A 24,677-nucleotide genomic window follows, 5' to 3' on the forward strand; every position below is an offset into this window, starting at 1 on the left:
AAGTGAAGAAAGCCTAGATTTGAAAACCAGGAAAAAAATAAGTGAGCTGTAATCTTGAAGGAGTTTACACCTTACATATATTAGTTTAAACACTTCTATTTTTCTTCTTACCCTGATTACCACCCAGCCGTATATTCAATTAAACAAAATAAATTTTCAGGGTATGAGCTCAAGCAAATGCGGTCTCGATCCACTGGTAGAAGAGGAACCGAGCAGTGAGTTATCCCTTGTATTCATATTTTATTTGACTTAAAATACAAACAAAAAAAAAAGACATAAAACCAGAAAAAAAGGAAGATGAAAGAGAAAAGTGTCAATTCCAGCCGAATCGCAGCCAATTCACCACACGGCTACCTCTCCGGTCCAGCATCGTCGCAAAATATCAGAGGAGGTGTCGGCGACGCGACCGTGTCAAATCAGAGCCACGCCTTCAAAATCAACGGAAAGTTCGAGTGTTGCCAATGTGGGTTCGATTGTCGCGAATCATCGTCCGTCGCGGAAGTGTGGCTCACGTCTCAGTTTGACAAGTCTGCTCAGTTTTACGGGACATTCAACGTTCACGCGTGACAGGTTAGTTAGTATACACCAACATTATTTATTCTATGTTTTTTTCGGAGAAATAGTGTTTTTTTTTCTTGCTGAACTTTGTAAAAGTTGACTTAGATATCAGTTAGTGGTCATTGGTTTTTCAAAAGTTTACTTAATCGTTTCAAAAAGATTTTTTGGCCGAAAAAGTTTGGTTTTTTCTAATAATCCGACTTATATTAGCAAATGTTTGTCAGTGAAGGACATATGAGTTGTGCCAAAAAAATGAAATGGAGTACACAGACCCAAGTGCTCAGATTGTATGCTGATATACTCTAACACCTTATACAAAAATTTGTGGTTCAAATTACAAAAAAAATTGTTATTTTTCTAGTACTCTCTGATTATACGGATCTGAAAAGCAATAACATTATGCATGAAATGTATCCGGAACCACATAACCGTCTTGTAGTGGAAATCGAAGTTTTTTTTGAATTTGACTCATCTTAAAGTCAGATTCTGGGTAGTGATATGTTTACAATTTGTTTTCCATTAATTTTCAAATTTTTCTGAGAGTACCTTAGTCCATATATAAAAATGATGTTTTCAAAACCACAATTCTCAACCTTTTCAAAACACCTAATTGTTAGGTACCTAGTTTTGAATATTTAAAAAAATGACGAGTCCTAGAATTACATTTTACGATTTTTGCACGATTTTCGCTCCACCTCCTCGGAAGTGTAGTTTTTTTCCGTTTCAACAGTTGTCCACTAGCCAACTAAAAATGGCTTCATATTTTTTCTTTCATCTTTGATATATCAAATTTTTGAATAATAAGTCAATAATCATCCATGCTATTAGTACTAGCCAACTATTATAACAGGCATCCGCGTAAAAATTCGTTCGTGCCTGAATTAACTTAACTTTAGTAACTTATTTTAAAAATAACCGCTTGGCTAGCAACTACCACCTTATTTAGGCAGTTGAGCTATGAAAACCGTACATATAGACAGATTAGCTTTTATACCCTAATAACAATAACAATAAATATTTGGGATTTTTTTATGTACTGTAAACCAGTCTGTTATAAGCAGTCATTTCAATCACTAGCTAGCCAGATACTGATCCGTGATTTCGCTGGGAATATCACAATTTGATATGTAACAAGATCGGGAGTGAAATTGACCAATTTGTCCTCTTTCCCTCACAAATAACTACAACAGCGACAGTGTCGCCTTCTTCTTTTTGCCTGTGCTAAATATGCGAGGTCAGGCAGCCGTGTCCTAGCGGGTCGCATCTGGTGGCCAAACGAACCACCTCCGCCCGTCCGACGGTCTTACTCTTTACTCTCCCCTTAGTCCCCCCTCCAGTCCTACCACTATTATATTCGTTCCTCTCCCGTCCCGTTGATGCAAATCCGAACAGCGAGAAAGAGGAAAGAGAAACCACTCGGGTTTTTGTTGCTATGCCTGCGGTCTCTCTTATTGGTGTTCCCTCAAATAGGTTTCTTCCGATAACTAAGAACTTCCTCTATCTGTTTTAACATTTCTATTTGATTGATAGGTGAACGATAGGTTGAATTTCTTACTCGCCGATTTTTTTTTCTTCGATTTCTTGTTGAACCAGTTCAATTCGAGGAAATATGAAAGTATTGCCATTGCTAACTTTCCGTTACCCTATTATAGTTATCTCTTTTTTTCCATTTATTAACTATCTCTCTTGTATAAATCCTACAACTTATTCATTTTCACGTATCAGTGGTTAATACCCTTCGATAAATTAAAATTTTGTTTCAGAAGTTTAAATTTAAATAAAAATTTGTTTTCCGGGCCAACAAAGGTAAAAATGATTAACATTGTTTAGGTTACTCACCTGAATCATTCTTTTTTTTTCCAAAATAGACTCTATTGGCTTACTAGGAATGTTTCGAAACATCTCTTGGTCTGTCACAAGTTTCCTTTCCTAATTGACAAAAGTACTCCAAAAAATCAATAGGAAACAGTCGGGTAATGCATTGCAATCAAGTTCGCTTGCCACTGTTTGCGGACAATTGGCAGAAGTACGATAGTTCTGTGATTCCCTATTCGTAGCCGTAGCAATTAGCTATCGGACATATCTCTGTCATATCTTCACTAGAACATATGATGGAAACAGTTTCCGTTAGCGTCTTATGATACGATATAACATTTTTTCATTTCCTAAGTGTTAACAACATCACAAACCAATGTCTTACCAACTTATCCGTTTTTCTATCTCTCAAATGTTTCATTTTCCACACAAAAAAGCGTCGAGAAGTGTAAAACCTGTCTCGTAGTGAAAGTGAACCATGTTTGAATATCTTTTCTTGCTTAATATTGTCCGTTTTTTCTTCTCTTATCCATCGTCTCGTCTCGTGTCGTCATTATCATTCTTATCACCAACACCAAATTCGTCGATCTATCACTTTCTCAATTTTTTTTTGCAGTGCCTTTCTTTCGTTTTCGAGACCGCCTTTCTTATCCAATTTTCATTTTCTCCGGTCCTTTTTCTGACCGTTGTAACGACATGGTGCACTTTTTACTACTTCTCTACCACTACCACTCAGCTGATTGTTATTGGCACCAATTCCGACACTACTTTCTTTATTACTAGTTTCGACGTCGTCACCAACATTTGGGCCTTTTCATTTCATTTTTGAGAAGTTTTCCTTTTCTTCTCTTCATCTTATTTGAGGTCACTCCACTTTTTGATCAAATTAGAAGACTTCGGTGTACAGGGGCAAAGGTCTAGTTTTCTTAATTAGTTAGAATAATCAGATTAAGTCACAAATTAGATTTGTCAGAAAAAATTAGTTTGAAGCTTTTAAATGTTTGTTCTTTTAAAATTTAATTCAGATAACTTAAATTTATGAGAATTTGCTAATTTGTCCAAACAGGATAACGCCGACGTCACTTTCATTTGAAGATAAAAAGTGTCATTCTTCTTCAATATTGGTCCTCTTGCACAATTTCTATTTAATAAAAACTGCGCCCACACATCTGCGGTTCTTTTTCCCATTTTTTCCCAGTTAGCTTTCCAAACAAATTGGGATGGATTCGTTTGTTTTCGGTTTATCAGGAAAACAAATTATTATTTCCTTGATTCCCGGGACTTATTATTTGTCAGATAGGCTTGCTCTCACACCAGTGGATCAATATTTTGAGATTTTGAAATTAAAAAAAATTCTATGGGAAAGTTTAAACAAAAATAAAAGAAGGGGAAGAGAGGAATGGTTTCAAAACTGGTTTTTTATTTTAACATTGAAATTCATCGAAACGACAGTGTAATAGAGAGTGTCAAATATAAAATTATCAGACCTTTGATCTGAATATTTTTAGTCATGAGAGATCAGTGACTGTATACCCCTACGCTATGACCTACGCTAGGAAATATTACTTCTGAATGTTTGATGATATTTTCACCCCCAAAATAGTAAATTATACAATTGAAACTTCCGGAAAGTCTCTGCACCCCAAAAAAGGACATTTCGTTTGCAATAAAATACTATATCATTTTAAGACTTCTTAAGAACTACTTCACATCCAGGAAGCTTATGAAAGCTCATTCCGCCACCAGGACAACATCGTTTTTTCGACATATGTTCTCGCTATTATGTGGGGGTTAGACTAAGAGTGAACACCCTTGGCGAACAAATGTTACACTGCTCTTCCTCTCTTTTTTCTTCTCTTCCTCTTTTATTTTTTCATTCCTCAAGAGTTAGTGTGGTCGTGGTTCTGTGTTTATTTTAAAGCCTCTTTCCTCTCTTTTTTTTCACTTTTCAATGTTTTTATACTTTACTCAACCACAAATCCTAGTATTCTTAGTTTTTGGAAGGCACATGCTTGGTTTGACCTTTTCTCGTTACACGCGTTGTCAGTTTTAGCCAAAAAAAGTTCTCACATTCAGTTTTGCAGGGAACGAGTTGAGTCATGAAGTAAGCTCCATGAATAGATAGTTAGGCTAGAATAGAGCTGTGAGCCTTTAGCTTTTCCCTATTCAGGAACCTTTCTTTGTGCAATTTGTGAACTCCACAATTTCTTTTTCGAGACTTCCTTCCGTCAGCACTTTTCATGCACCATGCCCCATGCTCCCGTTATTATCTCTATTAGGAGCCGTGCCCTGGGCTCCTTTTTTTTGACCCTCTCACTATTTTTGAAGTTTTTTTCCTTTCCTTCTTGTCCTCTACGTCATTTTTCTTCGCCGCCACCACGGCAGCCGTCTTTTGTTGGTGGCAACCAGAACTAAAACTGCAGGACCCCCCCCCCTATTCACAGTGAATGATGAATATTTTGCATTTCGCTCATGAATTTTTAATTCCACTTTTTCCTAGCTACCGCCCCTTTTTTTCCTTTTTTATATTTCATGTGTTTCACCTGTCACCTAGAAATCTAAGGAAACTTTAGCTCTAATTTTTTTTGTCTCACTGGTTTTTTTATTTAAAAAGAGTTTTACCAAAAAGTACGTCAAAAAATATTCAATTTTTTTAAATAACCTTTTTAGCTAGACTCTACTTGCGGAATTTTCAGTTTTACTTTTTCTAAAATTGTTCATTAAACTTTTCAACCGCTCTTTTCTCCCTAAAAAGAAAAGTCCAAAATAAACTTAGGGACCTCCGCACTTTATGAATGAAGTTCATCTTCCTCTCCTCCCTTCCCTTTTTTATCCATATATGTGGAAAGTATATTTATCCACGAAAAAAAGAAATCGAATCTCACCTTTTCCAAAACCATCAACACAAGTTGGACAGTATGGCACTATGAGTCCTCTCACTATTTTTTTGCTGTCATTTCCGACCCTTTTCGTCTTTCTTTTTTGTCCTCTCCCCGGGGCAAACTGAGAGAAAAGAGTAGAGACATTCACATACACACCACACACTATTTGTTCTTTGGCGGTTTGTTCCTTCCTATTTGCAACCATCTCTTCCTCACTTAGTTCGTCCTTCTTACTCTTTCCTGCCAAACATTTGCAATAAGTAATATCGGGACGAAAAACTGAGTCCTGTGAACTCTTTTGCCTCTTTTCTCCCGGTTTTTTAGGACGTGTCTGTCTGAGACTGAGTCATGCAAACATACATAAAAAGAGAGCGAGTTGTTAGTGTGTCTAAAACGGTCTGTGGCAATATGCAAAGGAAAGAAACAGATAAGAATAACTAGGCAACTGGTTACTGTTCCATTCCATTGACACTCCCAAACTGTTTGCGTTTAGGTGCTCAGAAACGCATACCGTCTTGAGTTCTTTGGGAGTCTGATGGGTTTGGTTTAGAAATAATGGTTACTTTAGTGAAAATTGTGCGTCTTTTTAATTTTTTCCTAAATTTCAGCATTTTTCAGACTATTTCAATTTTGAAACTGTATATGACCCATGTATAACTTTTTCTCACAACATTTATCAAAATGAGGTCAACTTGACTAGCTACTGTAAATTTTGTTAATTTGACTGTGAGAAATTTTTAAAATCACTAATGTAATAGATTTTTGGAAAAAGTTTCGATGACAGTATCTCTTGCAAATAAGCTTGAGTTCAAAACTACTAGAATTATAGTTGCTAGACTAATAAACTAATTGTGAAATTCCTAAAAAAAGGTTATCAAAAAAGTTCTGGCTGACGGAAATTATACCCTTTTTCAAATGCTCCACTGATAGGAACTTTTGTCGCACTTACAAGCCACTTGGCTTATCATATAGGAAATTGTGAGGTTGGACTTTTGAACGTCCAAAAGTATTCAAAAAAAAACTGTGACTCTGATATGCCAAAATCATAAATTGGTTTTTTCAGATTTGTGGAAAGTTAAGAATTTTTATGATTGTCGAAAAAAACTTCCTTATGACATGCCCAACAATCCCATAAATTTAAAATTCGACATCGTTTCTCAAACAGTGTTCTTTTCCTTACTCACCTGTTTTTTTCAATGTCTATGTTTTGATTACTGCTGTCAAACAACGTATGTCTGTCTTTTCCTTCTTTTTTCCTATTTTTGTGTGTTAACTCCCTGTATGTTTTTTTCGATCTCTCCCACCTTGCAAACAAAACAAATCGACCCATCTCCCTTCTTTTTAATTGATATTCCTCAGTTTTTGAAATATGCAAGTACCTACCTGGTCTTTGATGGCTTTGAAACATAATTGAAATTTCTGTTTCTGTTTCACCTGACTTTCGTTTCGATAAGTACTGATAAGAGAGGTAGTAGTCACATAGAAGTGGCAATAATATATACTTTTCTCGTTTCTTGTCACCTTTTTTTCTTCTTTTTCTGAAAGGAAATTACTATTTCTATTTTCAATCAGTTACTAGATATAAGTACGGATTTTTTTTATTGTTTGCCTTCTAGAAATACACTGATCAAACTTTGAGGGTAGGCAGGGGCGCACGTGTTGATTGTTGGTTTAGTCTCCATTTTTGATCAAAAGGAGAACAACTTTTTCTGGGTAATTTGACGCGACAAAGTCAACTTTTGTCTCTTTTTCTTTTCTCTGTTGAGTACTGAAAACGTCTATAAGATTTGCGTAAGCATCAGGTTTCTGATATGGTTACGCAGAGATTCTTACTTGTTCTTTTTTTTTCAAATAATTGTTAGCGCTTTTCAATTTTAGATGACACGATTTATAATTTGAAATTTCAAAACAATTTTCTAATTTGTTCAAATAAGTATGAATGACTCATTATTATCCAGAACCTTCTCTGTTTCAAAATGAGAATCAGATTCAAGTTTAAATATCCACTTAACCAATAACCACTGTTCTGTTACAAAATTATTCATTCTCTCATCCCAACGCTCCACAACGTTTCACTAATTCATATTTTTGCAGATCTCGCTCGGGTTGGTCGTACAGCGACGAAAACGCTGGTCACGTCGCCATGACAAGCGTTTCCAGCAACGACGTCCGCAGTAACGTCTCCGGGTCTATATCGTCAAAGCGGTGAGTCATTTTTTGTAAACATATGGCTGTTTATGTTGGAAATCAAAAATGTCGATTTAGCAAGAAAAAAAACGTTTACGGTATTAATTTTCAATGATTTTGGTAAATTGATACAGAGAGGTTTTTGTTTCGAAAATAAACAGATAGTGGTATGTTGAGTGCTTCTAAACGTTTGGTCAACTGATGACTTTCATAATAATTATAGATTTCCCAACCTTTTTTTTTTCAATTTTTCAATTCATATTGAAATTCTGATAAGCAATGTATTACCAATATCAAACATTGTGACTGCTACTGCAGTGTTTCTTATAATTTCTAATTCCATAACAAAATGCTTTTGTTATACTGTAAATTTGTAACAAAAGACTGGAAAAAGAATTCGTCAAAAGAAAAAGAAAAAAGAGAAAAACCATTTTCTTCTCTCTTCTCCCATTTGCATGACATTATGTATGACACGGATAGTGTTCAATCCGATTTGATGGATGGTTTCCATTTTGTTTCATTCTATTTTTGTTCCGCCTCCCGTAACAAAATCAAAAGCTTATTTTGCCGAAAAATTACAAATTTTCTACATCCAATTTTCCAATTTTTTTCTCCTTTTCCATTTTTCGTGCAATTGTTTACTGGAACACATCTAACCCGTGATAGCTTGACTGATAAAACGTATTGATTAGTAGACGACTTGCCGGTCAACTATTTTTTATCGATAATGACAATATTGCAGTTATCGTGGTAGTGACACAGGATCCGGAATGGACAGTGAAGGCGGTGAAACGTGTGCTGAAATGCTGCTCTGCTCAAAAAATCAGGATGACGAGGAGCAGGTGGACGAAAAACAGCTGTCGCAATCGTTGCCAGAAACACCAAAAACGGAGTCAGAAGGAGGAGTGAAGAAGGTAAGCATGTTGTGTTGTATAGGTTGATAAACAAACAATTTCTAAGTTTGATGGGTCATACCGTTTGAATGTTAGTTGATTGTTGGATATCATTAACATATGTATACTAATACACCAAAGATGTAACCCATCCAAATGCTCATCGTCTTGTCAACCGGACCGAAACGGATAGACACGGGGCGTAACTCGCTAAAAACTCATTATTATGAGCTGAAAAGTAATCCAAAATGTAGATCTCAGCGAATTCTATTTCTGTGACCTATTACGTTCCAAATGGCAAATCGTTAATAGGCCGCGGGCCGACGTGGAAAGGGTTTTTTTGCCATTTTTGCGTTTTTGGCACTTTTTCCCGGCCCACGGCGTATTAACGACTAGCCATCCCGTTTCGCACCGGTTGACAAAAATGCAAAACGGAAGTTTATTGCGAAACATTTTTTCTTATAAGTGTTATTGCCTTAATAATACACTATTATCCTACTAACACCAGCACTTTCCAATTGTTCCATATTAGACTAGTTGAGTGAGTTGCAAACAATTATCGCTGTTATCTTATCAGACGTTCTGACCCTATTCCGACTTGAAATGTTTTATGACCATGACTTTTGGCATTTTGTGACTCTCTCGGAGCAAACATAACTGGTCATGAGTCTTGAAATAGGGGCCAATATTGTTTGTGCAACATCGTCTCGGAAAATAAATGAAATACATAAGAATTTGTTTCAGGGAAAAGGAAAAATGAAAGAGTGCCCCTTATGCGCTACAAAAATGCCAAGCAGCTCGTTCCCCAAGTTGCGAGGATGTCAGCATCGAAGTTGTAGGACGTGTTTGAGACATGTAAGAAATGAAGAAATGAACGGAATCTGGAAAATATTGATAAAACATATTTTCAGTATGTTGAGTTATCGATCACTGAGAATCGGGTTGAGGTACCATGCCCCGAGTGTTCATCATTCCTTCATCCTAATGATATCAAGTGAGTTTGACTTTAGTAGAACAGAAATTAATGGCTGATATTTACAGAATGCTCGTTGGCGACATCCCAAGTCTTATGGACAAGTACGAATCGTTTAGTCTCCGGCGTTACTTAATGACAGAAGCAGATGCACGATGGTGTCCGGCGCCAGATTGCGGGTGAGAGAATTATGGAGTGTTGAAAGAATCGACTTTTTTGAATCTAGTTAACACCCTATATGCTAATTTGTAAGATTCAAATCTTCAGATTCGTTTTCATCGCCACAAAGTGTGCCGCTTGTCCACAACTGAAATGTCAACGTCCGGAATGTGGAACATTGTTTTGCTACCATTGTAAACGGGAATGGCATTCAAACCAAACGTGTGATGAAGCTCGTCGGCCTGAGAAACGAAAAAGTAGAGGATTGGCGTTTGAAGAAATCATGAGAAATGGATTCCATCCCAGCGCTGACTCAACTCTCAAACGTGAGTTACAATTGGCTCGATTCAATTTTTTTTCAAATGGTTTTTTTTTCAATCAGCCCAGTATTTTTTGTCAATTTTTTTTTAGCTGGCGATGTAAAAGCCTGCCCACGCTGCAAGACATACATTGTGAAGATGGATGATGGATCGTGTAACCATATGGTGTGCACGATGTGCAATGCAGAGTTTTGTTGGCTTTGCCTTAAAGAGATTTCCGATCTCCACTACTTGAGCCCTACGGGATGCACGTTTTGGGGAAAGAAGCCGTGGACGAGAAAGAAGAAGTTGCTTTGGCAACTCGGTGAGTTACTTTTGTGTCTTCGGGGAAAAGTGACAATTAGGAAATACGTCGGCGGATATGTTACGAAAGCAAGTGGGTAGTTGTATCTGTCACAAAAATAGAATCTGGACAGGAAAACAAGGTATATCATAATTATGAAGATACCCATACAGAAAACAACTATCTTTGACGTAGACGTTGTCTAACCCCCTACAATTGAATGAAAAAAGAAGATCTCATGACGATCACCAAAACTTGCAAACCCATTTCCAAATGTCAAATTTACTATAGTCATTCTCACCAGTATGACGCACGAAGTATACTATCATTAAGACCCTAGTACGGTCACATTCAAATTTTAGTTCGAATTCGTCACAACCAACTTTTTTTACCCCTTGTACTGCAATAAAACTCAAAATGAGCTACAAATTGCCGCCCACTGACTTGTAGAAAGAATTAAATAAATCTTTCTTGAAATTTGACGATAAAATGGAATATCAAGAAAATTGAGTTTAATTGGGTGGGCTCAGTTCAAAATCGGGTTTCATGGAATTTTGCGAGTATTTAATATTTTAAAATATGGGGAACATGGAATTTCTTCAGAGTTTAAAGCAATCAAACTTCAGGAACTCTTATCGGTGCTCCAGTTGGAATTGCTTTAATTGCCGGTTTATCAATTCCTGGAATTGTATTTGGTGTCCCAGTGTTTGTTGGAAGAAAAGTGCATCAACGATTTAAGTACAAGGGAAAAGCGCAACGACGTCTTCTTACTGCAACATGTGTTGTCGGATCTCTAGTTGTTAGTCCGGTGATGGCAGTTATGGCTGTTGGTAAGTAATGAAATGCAAACTTTTCAAATTTATGAACATGTTTCTAGGTGTCGGAGTCCCAATCATGTTGGCGTATGTATACGGAGTGGTTCCCCTTTCACTTTGTAGAAATGGTGGATGTGGGCTATCGTCTTCCGATTCTTCACTTGCTCTAGCCGATATCGACGAAGAGCAATTGTACGGAACACCAGGAGGTGTGTAATTTATGTGTTTGGAAAAGAAGTCGCCCTCTTATTCGGGGCGCTCTGCGGTGTACCCTCGATTAAGAAAAAGCGCAAGATGACTAAATAAGACGTTCGATGTAGTAAGATGGACGAGAAAATTGTTCTTTTTGTGCATCTTACGCCACAATCATTCAATCTACCCGCAAAACCGCTAGCCAATTTCTTTTCAGCTAACGCTCCTGTCGATGTATCCCAATTCATGACGGATTCATCTAAGAGGGAGGAGATCGTGTCCATAGATCCATCAATTCTGAGCGCGGTTTCGATGCCCCATGAGTTACGGACACGACATTATGTGAATCTTGATTTGAGAGGACGACGGACAAGTTTGGAATCGGGTATGATGAATGGGAATTATTGAACCTAGGAATCAAAGAGCAATGCACAGGAGCACATTGGGTTTTGAAAATTTGCAAACATTTTGGATATTCTTTTACCCAAAATCCCATAAATCTACACAAAAAAAAAAGTGGGATATTCTAACATGTCAGAAGCACTCCATCACAAGGCGGCAAGATAAAAATTCAATTACCTTTTTTGCTCGTAACCATAATGAAAACATCACTGTAGATTAATGTGCACGTCCATTCGAGGCTCCCATTATTCATTTTGGAAGAAGACAGCGCTAAGAAAATATCTGTCAGCTGCTTGGGAGACCTACAGTATCCCTTTTATGTGCATCACATGTTTTTCAGGTGAAAGAGTCAACTACGAAGAGGCAAGCGTAAAAGCAATGGCCGGGTCACATCACTACGACGATAAGGTACGGTTTCTACAAAAACATGTTTTTAGAAATTGTTGTCTAATGCTGGGATGAGAAGTGAAGAAGTGTAATTCAGAACACAGTTAGCTATTGTAATTTCAGCAGGAACATCCGGTCTAATGATCAAAAAGAAAAAAACGAAACATTTAAGGCCGAAATCATTTTCTAAATTGCTCAGAAACTACTAATTATATAGAGCAATTAGTGCTAGCCTTAATCCTAATCAGCCAAACTGTTGGTATGGGTTGCTCACTTCCTACTTCTGTATTTTCTTGTTTCATATGTAGTGTGATATCGAAGCTTGACGTGTATTTTATCAATTCCCTTTAGTATGACCCATGGACTTGAACATTGATAACTAGATAACTAAAAACTCACAGCTATATATGGGTATAATAATTAGACATCCGATTGACGAATTCTGTTTTTCACTCCTACAAATGTCATTTGTCGAATGATAATTATGATAAATTTTCGGAGAAAAGTCTTCTGACTTGTTTTACTCATCAACTCCCCTGGTGGGTTGTCTATACGAATGTGTATTTTTGGCTCAAGCCAAAGCTCTAGACGGTGACAATTATGATAATAATTTCTGATTTCAGAGTGTACATACGTTGTGCTCAGGACACGAGGTAACATCATTGAATGATGAACAGTCGAGCACCAAAGCTCTAGCCGGATCGGTTATGGATACGAAGAGTATGAGTGAGAGTATGTACAGACACATGATACTGACGAGATACGCAGAGAAACAACAACAACAAGAGAACGAAGATGGTAGGTTGGGCCAGATTTATCCTTTTGGACTAAAAGAATTTGACTGAAAGGACGATTTCGGAATTGAAAAGATAAGACCATCTTAATGCTAACAAAAAAGTGCACATATTTTGCCAATATTGGAAAAAACGAGATAAAAATACTCTGACCGAGAAGGATCATATCGAAGAACTTGAAAATGAAATTTACCTGAAATTATAACAAAACATTTTGTGGCCAGGCTGGGAACACTATCGATATTTCCCTAGTAGAAAACACACATTTTTGTTGAGTCCAACCATCTAACCAACTCTATCAAATTAGCTGTAATTCTTCATCTCTGAATATTTTTCGCAATTTTTTCGAATTTGCTAGATTTTGAGGAAATTGAACCTAATTTGAGGAGCAATACGCATCTAATATTCTTTTCGAGCAGGCTATTTTTCAATCACTAGTTTGCTCAACTATTCGATGCGTCGTTTTGTCTCCAGAATCTGGAATCCAGAAACCCTTTCGTTCCAAAAATCTCTTATATTTCAGAAGAGCAAGGCGGAAGTGAAGATCAACCGTCGACGTCATCTGCTGCACCACCTGTAAAGGGGCCAAAGCCTTCCACTTCTTCCATTCATCGTGGGTGTTTGATTGGTATGTTTTTTCCTATACAAAATGTTTAAATTTCAAATTTATTCAAAAACTAGGTTTCTCTCCTCTCAAGTTTGGTACAGGGCATCTCCACAGTTTTTGTCTGTCTTCCTGCGCTTCTCAATTCGATCTTATGTGGGTGGAGTCTTCGGTGAGGGCCATTGGCTCCACGGCTCGTTTTGAATTGGGCGGAGTCAACGGCCGAAAGTATCGTGGCACTTCCCTTCCCTCCCATCCTCATTCTACACCGGCTGCCTTCGTCTGAGCAGGCTCTTTTGGCTTTCAGCTCCTCTTTACACTTTCTTCTTAGATTTTTCTGTACATTTCTTCCTATTTTGAATCTCATTTATTTGTAGTCGGTCAGACTATATAGGATTCTGACTAAGAATGAGTACAGATAAGCAAAGTATACATATCTAGTCAAACATCATCTTTCTATCTCATCTCTTATATTCTCACACATTATCTATTTCTTGTCGTTTTCTTTGGTTGGTACTGGGATGAGAATGCATAGAATCAGGGTCTCTTATCTGGGGTATCCGCATCGTCATCATAAATCAGGAACTCCATCTTTCATCATTGTCTTGTCGTTGTTCTTCTCGGATTCTCAATCTACCAACTTATTGTTCTCTGATCTCTGGATTCTTTTGCCCTCCCTATTGTTCATCAAATGGAACCATTTTTCGGGTTGTCATGACACTAATTAGCCACCATCACGAGGAGTCTGCTCCGTCGTGTAGCTCCTCCAACAAATAATGTGATTTTCTCCGTTTTGAATAATAACTCCGCTCCAGATAGTATCCTCACGAGATCTGTCTTGCCATGGTTACGATTCTCGGAATAATTGGGTGTCTCGGTGACGTCTTTGGTGGTGTGGCTCTATTCTCCAGACGATGACATGGAATCCGGACTGGCTTCTGTTTCTCTGAGTTCTGGAAGGATTGGAATGATGTAACTACGGTTCAGCCAAAGCATTTTTTCACCGAATCTCGGACCAAATCAGTCACACGTGTCAATTATGTAATCTGTCGTTTTCTGTCCAAGTGATCAACAACTGTTCTCCCTGTGGACGACACCCGCGGTTATCCAAATTGGCGGTTTTACTCATTATATTTCTTCCAAGTTCTTTGATGACTTGGATTTTTATCATCGCTGTGACCAAAATGCGAAACTTCATCGGAACTCCACAAAGAACTTCCAAAGAAAACTATTTGTAGAAATTCGAAACTCACTGAACGACGGTACAAATTTAAGAAGCCACCTGAAAACGGTGCAGACGAAAAAATTGAGAAATCTGTTTGCATCAACCAGAAGAAATAAATAGTTACGGTACTGCTACTAGCCCAACAATGATCAGACTGGTTTTAGAGCTCAATCTGCGATGATAGCTTTTATGAAGCGAGGTTTTCTGATTGTGGGTAACAAATCAGAAACTTTATTAAGTTGTGCTGCTCAAGTCGTTTGACCTGTATCTGACGACTTTGTTGGAATTTTCGATTTTGAAAAGAAACAAAGATGTCAATGGCTTTCTCTTTCTGAGAGCAGATGGATCACTCAGAAAAATTGGAAACTAGAACAGTATCCTCTTGAAGAAAGTTATCTTACGAAATACCGTCGATTACTCCAAAACTCTTAAAATTTAGCGGCTTTCCTTCTCAGATTACTGTTTATTTTAGAAACTTCTTTCAGAAAAACGAAATTTCGAAAAAAGAAACATTTCATTCCGGTTACGGATTCCGTATTCCGGGGAAATCAAAAAAATTGCATTCCGTACAACTACGAAAACTACTACAAGTAGTCATGGCAGTTCCAAGATGGGAATATTAAAATCGTTGCTCTTTTCCAAATACAAGTGAAGCATTTCGGGAGAACAACTATTTTAATTCTGAGATTCTCACTATTCCCTAATTTCCACGTATCAAAAAAAACTATCTGACGTCAGATATCAATCCCAGGAAAACTCATCCTAGTTGACCTTTCTGGACGCACACTAAGGCACACACACGTTTTTCTTGTGTCCGACCGGTTATAACAAACCTAATCAAAGTTCCACCGTCCTTTTCTTGGCGAATGTTTTTTAATGGGCGATCCTTATGGTTTTGTTCCGTCATTCTTTTTGTGGGTGGGACATTTTCATTAAATCTCATCAAAAACCTTTTGATGACTTTTTGTCTGAGACCTTTCTTAGGAAGAAACTTCCTACTTTTCATCTACCGCAGTCGCGCGACCAAACTTGAGATCAGGGGAGAAATCGAAACCAAAAAACTAAGAAAGAGTAAAAATTATATAAACAACCACCAGTTCATAACCGAACTAATTTAAAGAACGCGATGACGAAGGACTTCTTTTCACCGAAGAAGGTGCCGCCTTGCTGATCAACTCATCGCCTGCTATGCGTAGCTCGGGTAGTGTGAACATTGATCCAATCGATCTGTTCAAAATCCGAAGTTGGCTTGATAATATGAAACAAATGGTTGCAACAGACGCGCCTCAAGAAAAACCATATGAGTAAGTTGGAGAGATTGGAAAAATCTCCCGTTTTTGGAACGGAACTCAGAAAAGGCGTTTTGGTAAAGCTCTTCATTTGAAAATCGCTGTCATGTAAGCTGTGAAATCTACCCAATAAAAACTGGCGTGATGCTAACAGAAATCTAGTTTTGAAATTGCTAGTTCTACTTTCTCATGCCATTATACCCTAAAATATGGAGAGTGTGAGAATCTGTGGCTCGGTAAATAATGCCTTGATTTTTAATAGTTTTTGGCCAATTTTCACAACAGAAAGAAACTTTTGACGTTGAAATCAAGTTAAGATCCGTTTGTTCAAAAGACCAAAAGGGGATAGGCATTTTGATCAGAACTTCCAAATTGTTGTATTTTTTTAAACCAAAATTCACAAGATCTTTTGAAACAGCTACATATTTCACATCACTGAGTTATAGAGTTATAAATATATCTCAAATCGTTCACCTTTCAAAATGAAGAGGTGCGATCCTAATAAGACAGGAATAATCCTCTTGAATATAGATCTGACAAACGGTTCAAAAATAATATTGGCTAGCAAAGGGTCGTCAAATTTTTGAAGAATTGCTATTCAATATAATTTTCTAGGACGGTTTTTTGTGCTCTTTTAGTCATACTTACAAACCATGGAAAAATATAACAAAATGTGGATCACAGTGAGTTCTATGTCCGTGACCTACTATGGGCCGGATGGTTTTTCGTTATTGTGCCACAGGCCGGGCTAGAAGGGATTTTTTTGGCATTTTTTTCCGACCCGCCGCACATTAACAAGTAGTCATCCAGCCCGTAGAAGGTCACGGACATATAACTCGCCGAGATCTACATGTTAGTATATTTTCCAGCTCATAGTATTGAGTTTGACGCGAGTTAAGCGCCGGCCCGGTTTACAAGTATGCTTTAAATTCTATTTTCTGCGAAATTCTTTGTTTTTAAATTTAAATTGTTCAAAGTCCACTCTGAAAAATTAGAAATCATCCCTAGTTTTTGAAGCAAGTTTTTTATATATTCTACACTTTCTGAAAAATTATAAGTTACTCTTGACAGCGGTGATCAAAAGATCTGAGCTTTTCCAAAAACTCACACTCGACTTGAAAAATTAAAACATATTTCCATGTCACCAAACTTATAGACCATCCTCTCGTCCGGGTAGCAAACTCCGCCGTTCCGGTAGTGGAAAAAGTGTTCACACCATTGCCACAATCCCCCTCGGAGTTCCTGGCCAGAACCTCTCCAATTTGTCAATCCCTGAGATTGTTCAAATTGTGAACAGTGCGCCATCCGAATCGGACGCCACCATCACAGCTACAAGAAATAATACGGAAAATCTTCGAGGCGTTGTTGAAAACACTATAGATGACAATGTCTCTACAAGTTCTTCATCTGGAAGTCAGAAGAAAAAGAAAAGGCGCTTCGGAATCTTCAGTAACTGGTTCAACAAAAACAAATAATTATCGCAAGGTCCATCCTAAAATTCTCACTGTCATTTACTTCCGTCCCTGTTGTTTCATACCCTCAACTAGTCATTTTCATTTTCCCCATACATGCAATTTCCTTCTCCACATTTTTCTTCCATTCCACTTCTTCCATTGTCCAAAGAAAATAATTCCAATTGGTATTACCCGTACAGTCCCCCTCCCCCATTCATCCCATTACTAGCCACGACGTGTTCTTATGTTGTGATTGCCAAAAAGTGTTTCAAAGTCAATCTCGTCTCTCTTTACTGTCCATTTTTGTTTATCTATGTCAATTCATCTGTGAAACTAGTTCCGAAATTCAGCCAGAATCTAAGTCACCAATTTTTCATTGTTCCTGCACACTGCATCCTACTGTATCATTTTTCTTGTATAATGTATTCTTCTTGATATAAAATTTTAAATGTTTTGTTTTCTTTCTACAGGTGTTTCCTGTTTTTACGTAGGAAATGATTGCGAAGCTCAAGAAAGCGATCTCGGACAAGATCACTCGTGTGATCCGTCATTTGTTCGAGTGCGACTTGTCGCAACCTTGCGGTAAGTATTTACGTATCAAACATAGATACTGAAAAGTATAAAAACAGATATCGCCTCTTTTGATGATATTTTTTTGTTGTTTCAATTATACCGCAGAAAGTTTGATTTACCAAAAAAAAATAGCACGCTTGGTGGGTTGGGTTAGAATAGTTTTTCTAACCAATTCGTAATATTTTTAGCAAAACAGAACAAAAAAACAGATTTCTATGAGAAGTAGTTTCTGAAACTTGCTTGAAAACAGTTATGTGATCTGCAAGCACCTCACTGAACAAATTTCGATATTTTTGTGACTGTGTTCCTCCGATTTTCAAAACCTGCTGACTGTAGAAGTAATTTTTTTTTACAATTCTGCATATGAATATTATGACCAATCTTTGTGACGCTTTTTCCTCTAATCTACAATTCTGGCTAATCATATTCAGTTCGTAGGTGTTTTTAGCATTTTTAGCTTTCAGGAAGGTTAATCAGCTAATAAATCGCCGATCAGATACTTTCTATGTAACAGTATTATAGAATTCTTGGCTAAAACAAAAGAAGGTTTCAGAAATTTAGTGAAATTGAAATTGTAAGGGTAACAGAACAAAAGGGTTTAAAATCCATTATCTGAAAATGCCACGTTACAGAATGTCAAGTCCGTCCGGACGACTACTATGTCTCTGCCGACCCGGAGGCGAAGGCGGTCTATCGCCTTCATGACGATCCGGGAGTCATCCCACATTCCGTACTCATTTCGTGGATCGGCAAGGAGACAGCATATATCGAGTGGCGTGATGACGGAGAGAAGCTGTAAGCTGAATATCTGTTTTTCTCTATACGAATTTAATTTTAGCGACTGGAAACGAGCATTGTTCGATCTCCACGACATCTTCTTCGATTGCACCGAGTGGTTCCTTTACCAACGGTAAGTCATAGTCCATTCATTTAGTTGAAGATGTTCAGATTTGATTTAAAGGAAGAAAATGCTTGTCAAGATAAACTAATCAAGCTACATATTTCTCACAAATCTGAAACACGTAAATATTTCCATTTATTCTAGCTCGATCCATGCGTCCACCGTCATCTACCACCGCCGCCTTCGTGCTTCGTACGATCGCCCGATCAGCGCTGCATCACGCACCGTTATCCTTCGTCTCCGCAAAATCGCGGAGTTCGGGCGTCGTCTGTTTACCAGACGTGAGCGCCAACCACTCCAAGAGGCCATCATTCAGGAGTAACAACCACGAACACGTCTATCCCGGCTACCGAATCGACTACTCTTCTCGCTAATCGCCTCCCCTTCTCCCATGATCACCCTTCTTTACAGAAAAGTCCAAGAGATTGTAACACCTTTCTTTAGTCTACCCAAAATAACGTTACTGTATTTTTCCAACTCTATCGCCCACTTCATACCACAGAAATTACTTTCAAACCAAATAATAATGGATTGCTCCAATTAGTAAGCTCAAACGAATAGCACCAAACGTAACTTCGATTCTTTTCAGCTGAAAAGTACCATCCGTTTTTTCTCCAACTTTTCCTATCACCGTCCCTTTCTCCTGTTGTTTCTTTCCTGTCCAATTCATATTTTTTCTCCGATCACGGTCTTGCATTTATCCTCCTTCTTCCGAGGTATTTTGCCCCTTCCTAGCATTTTATCCTTTCCGAGTACTTTGTAAGCACCTCAGTTTTAAATTCCGTCAGATCAAATAGAAATTCTCATGCACATTGGTAACAGTCAGGCAGATAAGAGCAAAATTCAATGCAAGAGACGATGCACTTGTTTCTTGCAGATTTAGCCTCTCAGCTCTGTCTTCTGGATCCACGTCGCTCTTTTTCTTGGCGATTTGTCACTTTTCTACTATTGGTGTTCTTTCAAACAAAATTCGGTTCCTCTTTCTTCTTCCCTAACCTGTCCCTTCAAAACTTTCCTGAAAAGTCACTGCACCCTTTTGATCTCGTGTAGAACCATTTCTTCTTTTCCTTCTTTTCCCACCTGTTCTGTCTTATTGAGTCTGTCCTATTTATATTTTTCTGCTATCAATATTTTGACCACCACATCATTTTTTCACTCAAAAAAAGAAAAATTTTGGAAACCACACCTCCTTCGAAGGTTCTCAAACGTGTTTTCCAAAATTTTTCCAAGCGATCATCATTCTCATTTATTTTTCCCCCCGAAGCGCCCTTCTCAGAAAAAGCCCCACTCTTCCGTGTACAATCCAGTTTTCTTTCTAATCGGCTTATGACAAGATAAGAACTGTCGAGATACTTATTCTATAAGGAGAAAAAATCAAAATAAGATTTGTGGAGCTTTTGACAAAAGAAAACATGGCTGACCAATGCAAAAGTTCGAAACAAATTTTTAATGATTTTCACTCTATGAATTATCAAGACACTGTTCTATCTCTCAGAGCCTTTAGTAGAAACTGTCACGTATATATTTTGAATGTCTTGCATAAATATTTGAAAAAAAATCGCATTTTCATTGTCAGGTTCTTTCATCTCTGGCCACAGTATAATACATTTATTCACAAAGGTAAGTATTAGTAGGAGACGTGAGAAGAAAAAGAGATACAATGTACAATCGTGGGTAAGCATACAATTAGATTTCTGTGACTTCGTGGTCAGAGTTGATTTCTTCCTCCACAGCTAAATGGTTCACAATGGTCAGTGACTTTTTCTGACGGGGCTCTCGGTTTCCAGTCACCAGAATACTTCTGAGATTCGAGTCTGCGTGGGCGTACGGGCTCGAGCCTAAAATACCAGTCAAGTAATAATCTAGTGAAGCGAAAATTATTAGTTTCTTACTCGGATCAACGACCCAGTTTTTGGCCTCTTCTGGGATGGAGTCCATGCTCAGATACTCTTTATTAGCGACACCAAAACCACCGGAGCTCACCATAACGCTGAAAATCAAATCAAACCGGTGATACCTTCCATTTCAATCTAATTAGTCAAATCAAACCTGCTGCTTCTTCGGCTAATCACGAATCTTGCAATGGTTGGGAATCTCAACAACATATTCTGCATGCACTCGCAATGGAGGAAGAAAGCTCTAGTGTATTCTGTGCTCGCAATGCAGAAGACATAAAAATTGAGACAGTGGTTGAGTACTTCTAGAGTGTTTGAGCAATGACGGTAAACCTGCAAAAGTGGGTATTAGCTTTCAATTGTATTGATATTGAGTCTCAGACCTGGAACTTAAAATTATGCTCCATTGCTTCGTTTTGTAAAATCATCACGATGATTTGTGGAACATTTCCAAGTAAGAAAATGACGCAGATTACAATCATCAGCACAGTCAATCGGTTTTCGGTGAAACTTCTGACTAAATATGACTCCTCACGTCTGCAAATGGTTCGATAGATTAATACTTATCTTCAAACGAACCTAAGAACAGGCAAGACACTTGATTCAGAGTCGGCGACCAGTCCATTAGGGGAGCTATTTTGAGGAGGAGACCGCCGAACAAGTTTTCTCCTCCGATCCTAATAAAAAATAATAAAGTTATAAGTTATATCATGAACTTAACACAAACCTTGGTTTGCTTCAGTTTTCTTGTTATGATGAGATTGAAAATAGTCATAAGAAGTACTATTATGAATCTCAAACATTCTCTAGCTAGTTTATAATAGCTGTATATCGACCAATTAGGTTCCCTGAAAAACAAAAACTTTTATATTTGATAACTGTGACTTCTCAACTCACCCACAAAGAAGACTGATATTGTTAACCATGACGTACTCCCCATCTTCATTCTGTTTGAGCGTCCTTTGAAGCACCATCGGCAAATGAATGAGGAATGAAAGCCCTAACATCAGCGCAATTTTCTTGCGAGCTTGGGTCTTCGGGTTTGATGAAGACTTGTGATGTGGTCTAGTTATTAGGAGGAGACGTTCAATTGTCAAAAAGAAAGCACAGTAGAGTCCAGCGATAAGGAAAGTGTTGATAACTGGTGCCTCGATGTAAGTGGTATAAAACATGATGGGAGTGTTATGATCGAAGCGGATCAGTCCGAAATGTGTCAGTATCATAGTCAAAGCAATCTAAATTATTATTCAAGAAAAGTTGAATAGGGTTTGGAGTATCTTACCAAATCGAAATAAGCCAGTGCTCGGATATACATGAATGGTACAGTTTGCAAAGACGGATTTTGTAAAGTACGGATATTGAGAATATTTCCAACCACTCCAAGCACGCAGCATGTTACCTGTAGTTCCAATATCAATGGTGGGAAAATTTTAGTTTTAACACACCTGTATCAATATAAACCATTCTTTGACGTTTTTCAGTTCTTCTGCCAATATGATAGTTTCATTTACACTGACTTCTTTGCAAAACGCTTCCATGTTGAGAACTATTTGGAGCTGTAAATCAAAATTATAAGCAATCAAAAGCGATGTACCAAATAGCGGGAGACAATTTCATGATTCTTATTAGGATTTTACAAAAAATTGGAGAATGGCGTCATGATAGAGTTGAGCGAAGGAGGGCAAATATTTGAAATGTAAATTTTTTTGCTTTTCTTCTCTCCTCTAACCGAAAATGTGTCGGTCGAATTTCAAATTTGCCCTGCCGTCACAACACAGCTCAAATAGGCAAATACGCAATTGTTTGCCCTTCTTCAGAATATCACCAGAGGGCGAATTGAGGGAAAATGAATTATGAAGCTTCAGATTTTTAGTTTTGAAATCATGAGTTTCGGACTTCTAAGAAACTCTGAACCAATATAAGCCTCTCAGCCACCAAAAGCGGCGGGTTTAAAATAAGGGTAAGCTCTTTTGTGCCAGCAATGAGTGAAAAAATGAAATATGATAACTACCCCCCCATTTCTAGATGACTTACTGCTCTCAGAACGTGCATTCTTTTAGTACCTCCACCACTCGAATGGTATAGTCTCAAGTATCAAATAATAGCCAGACTTATATAGATATGCAACATTCACCAAAACCAGATATGAATAAAACCGTTCATGCAGAAGATAAATGAACTCTCGTGATAGGGCAAGACACCAAACAAAACTTATTTTAATGAGCTTGTCATATGATATTGGATATGCAACCTATAGTTTTATATAATATGAGAAATTTGAGTTCAGTTCTGAAAACAGAAGATAACAGGGTTAATATACGGAGCAGAAAAAGAAAAGCATGAAAAGAAAAAGATAACTTTTAGAATTTAACAAATAAAGACAATAAAGAATGTCATCCCAGCATGCCCGTTCAAAGTTACAAGTCAAAATCACAAAACTTCCGGACCACTTATATTGATGAATCACTTCGAAATGTGAACAAAATACCAACCGGAGAGAGTTTTGTGGAGAAGAAGTGCCATGACATTCTGTTTCGAAAGGAATCAAAACCATCTGGTGGCCGAGACACGACTTCGAGATGTAAACTTTTTTCTCGTCAAATGTCTCAGGCCGTACGGAATGGAATGAGAATCGCGTGGGTGGTGTCGAAGAATCTTCTCCGGAAATTGAATGTGTGGGTCGTGTGATGTCAAAACCACATTGATAGAAACCGAAACGGGGCGGGGTTTTAGTTTCGGACGAAACTTTGTTTACTGTTTTGGAGACGCACGCACACGGAGGTGGAATTAATGAGGTTTGATGGGAAGCGGAAACAAAATTTGATGAAAATTTGATGAAAATTTGATGAAAATTTCCGAAAACTAAAACTGAAACCGAAGCCGATTCGGATGACGGACCTAACCCTAAAACAGCATAATGAAGGAATGGAAGACGTCATCACGAGTACTTGTCATGCTTCTTCTCCTTCTTCGACGTCTCATCCTTCGATTTCGTTGTATTCTTTGTTGACATTGGTGAACGCACACCAACAGCCCACGACGTTTCTTCACATACTCTCGGTTTCTCTTTATTGGCAATCAAGAATTCGAATATTTCAATGATGGTGGCGAAGAATATGGGAGAGGAAACAAAAGAGAGTCGCGTGATGATTGTTGTCAGCCCAAAATACTCATTCCGTAATGAAACCAAGACAGATGTGAGGGTGGTACAAAGTACAACATGCACTCATAAATTCTAGTTTTCGCTTACCAGTGACTTCGGTTCTGGGAGAAACGGTTCCGATGAATTATCCGTCATATTTAGGAAATACAGAATGCTCCTCTCAGCTGATGAGAGAAACAATGAAAAAGAAGAGTCCAAAAAATGGTCGATTTTCTCAATTTCAGCTAATCTCACTTAGTTTCCTAGCGTATTGTTCCTCGACACTTCCTAATTATTGCCTATTTCGGGAAAAAACAGTGACTTTACAAGCAATTCTAAAATTCAATGCATACTGTAGCTAAACATGCAAATCACACACACACATAAAGAAACAACACTGACTAGACAACATTAACCAGCTGAAAAGTTTTCTTGTTATAATTCAATATATGGTAACAAATTCAATTAATATATCTAGTGTTCTAAACACAACGAAACATATGGAAAGTCACGAGCTATAAGGTGTGCGCCAGGTGCTTTTTGATAAAGACACGGTCTAATGAAAACACAAAAAAAAACGTATTATTTTTATGACATAGGACAAGATTTTTGAATGATCACGTAATCTGCTTCAGAACATTTAAGCGTACCTTCATTGAAATATTTAGCGAAAAAACAGAAACGGCGGAGAACGTTTTTTTGAAGAATATTCACTGGATTAGCAGAAGCGCTGCTCACCATGCCATATAATTTTTTTGTGTCCCAAAATTATAAACATTCCCTCTGTTTTCTGTTTTTTGTTTTAAATAAACTCACCCATGGGTGTATCCACTCCGAGATCTTTATACATGTACTGAACATAAACAAATTGCGGTTAACGGTCACCTGAAATACTACAACTTTGTAAAACAGAAAGCGTCAGACTAGAAACGCA

At 37.7% G+C, this 24,677-nt stretch overlaps 3 protein-coding genes across 3 annotated transcripts; 2 read left to right on the forward strand and 1 right to left on the reverse strand.

Moving 5' to 3' along the window:
- Positions 1-163: 163 nt before the first annotated feature.
- GCK72_025361 (uncharacterized protein) lies at positions 164-17,253 on the forward strand (the record flags this gene model as incomplete). The annotated part of the gene is made up of 17 exons (XM_053736306.1): positions 164-215; positions 324-570; positions 7,350-7,460; positions 8,185-8,356; positions 9,080-9,190; positions 9,247-9,329; positions 9,377-9,487; positions 9,576-9,793; positions 9,879-10,091; positions 10,697-10,900; positions 10,948-11,094; positions 11,295-11,462; positions 11,820-11,887; positions 12,490-12,664; positions 13,184-13,288; positions 15,610-15,793; positions 16,935-17,253. The coding sequence occupies 17 exons, from the start codon at positions 164-166 to the stop codon at positions 17,251-17,253; spliced, it is 2,688 nt and encodes an 895-aa protein (XP_053579872.1).
- Positions 17,254-17,726: 473 nt separating this feature from the next.
- Positions 17,727-19,028, forward strand: GCK72_025362 (uncharacterized protein; the record flags this gene model as incomplete). The annotated part of the gene is made up of 4 exons (XM_053736307.1): positions 17,727-17,814; positions 18,438-18,600; positions 18,644-18,715; positions 18,851-19,028. The coding sequence occupies 4 exons, from the start codon at positions 17,727-17,729 to the stop codon at positions 19,026-19,028; spliced, it is 501 nt and encodes a 166-aa protein (XP_053579873.1).
- A 1,364-nt stretch (positions 19,029-20,392) lies between these two features.
- GCK72_025363 (uncharacterized protein) lies at positions 20,393-22,139 on the reverse strand (the record flags this gene model as incomplete). The annotated part of the gene is made up of 9 exons (XM_003103620.2): positions 20,393-20,544; positions 20,599-20,696; positions 20,756-20,934; positions 20,985-21,138; positions 21,181-21,278; positions 21,329-21,449; positions 21,499-21,836; positions 21,884-22,000; positions 22,047-22,139. The coding sequence occupies 9 exons, from the start codon at positions 22,137-22,139 to the stop codon at positions 20,393-20,395; spliced, it is 1,350 nt and encodes a 449-aa protein (XP_003103668.1).
- Positions 22,140-24,677: the final 2,538 nt, after the last annotated feature.

This window comes from Caenorhabditis remanei, chromosome X (assembly GCF_010183535.1).
Source record: "Caenorhabditis remanei strain PX506 chromosome X, whole genome shotgun sequence".
In the NCBI taxonomy this organism is placed as follows: domain Eukaryota; kingdom Metazoa; phylum Nematoda; class Chromadorea; order Rhabditida; family Rhabditidae; genus Caenorhabditis; species Caenorhabditis remanei.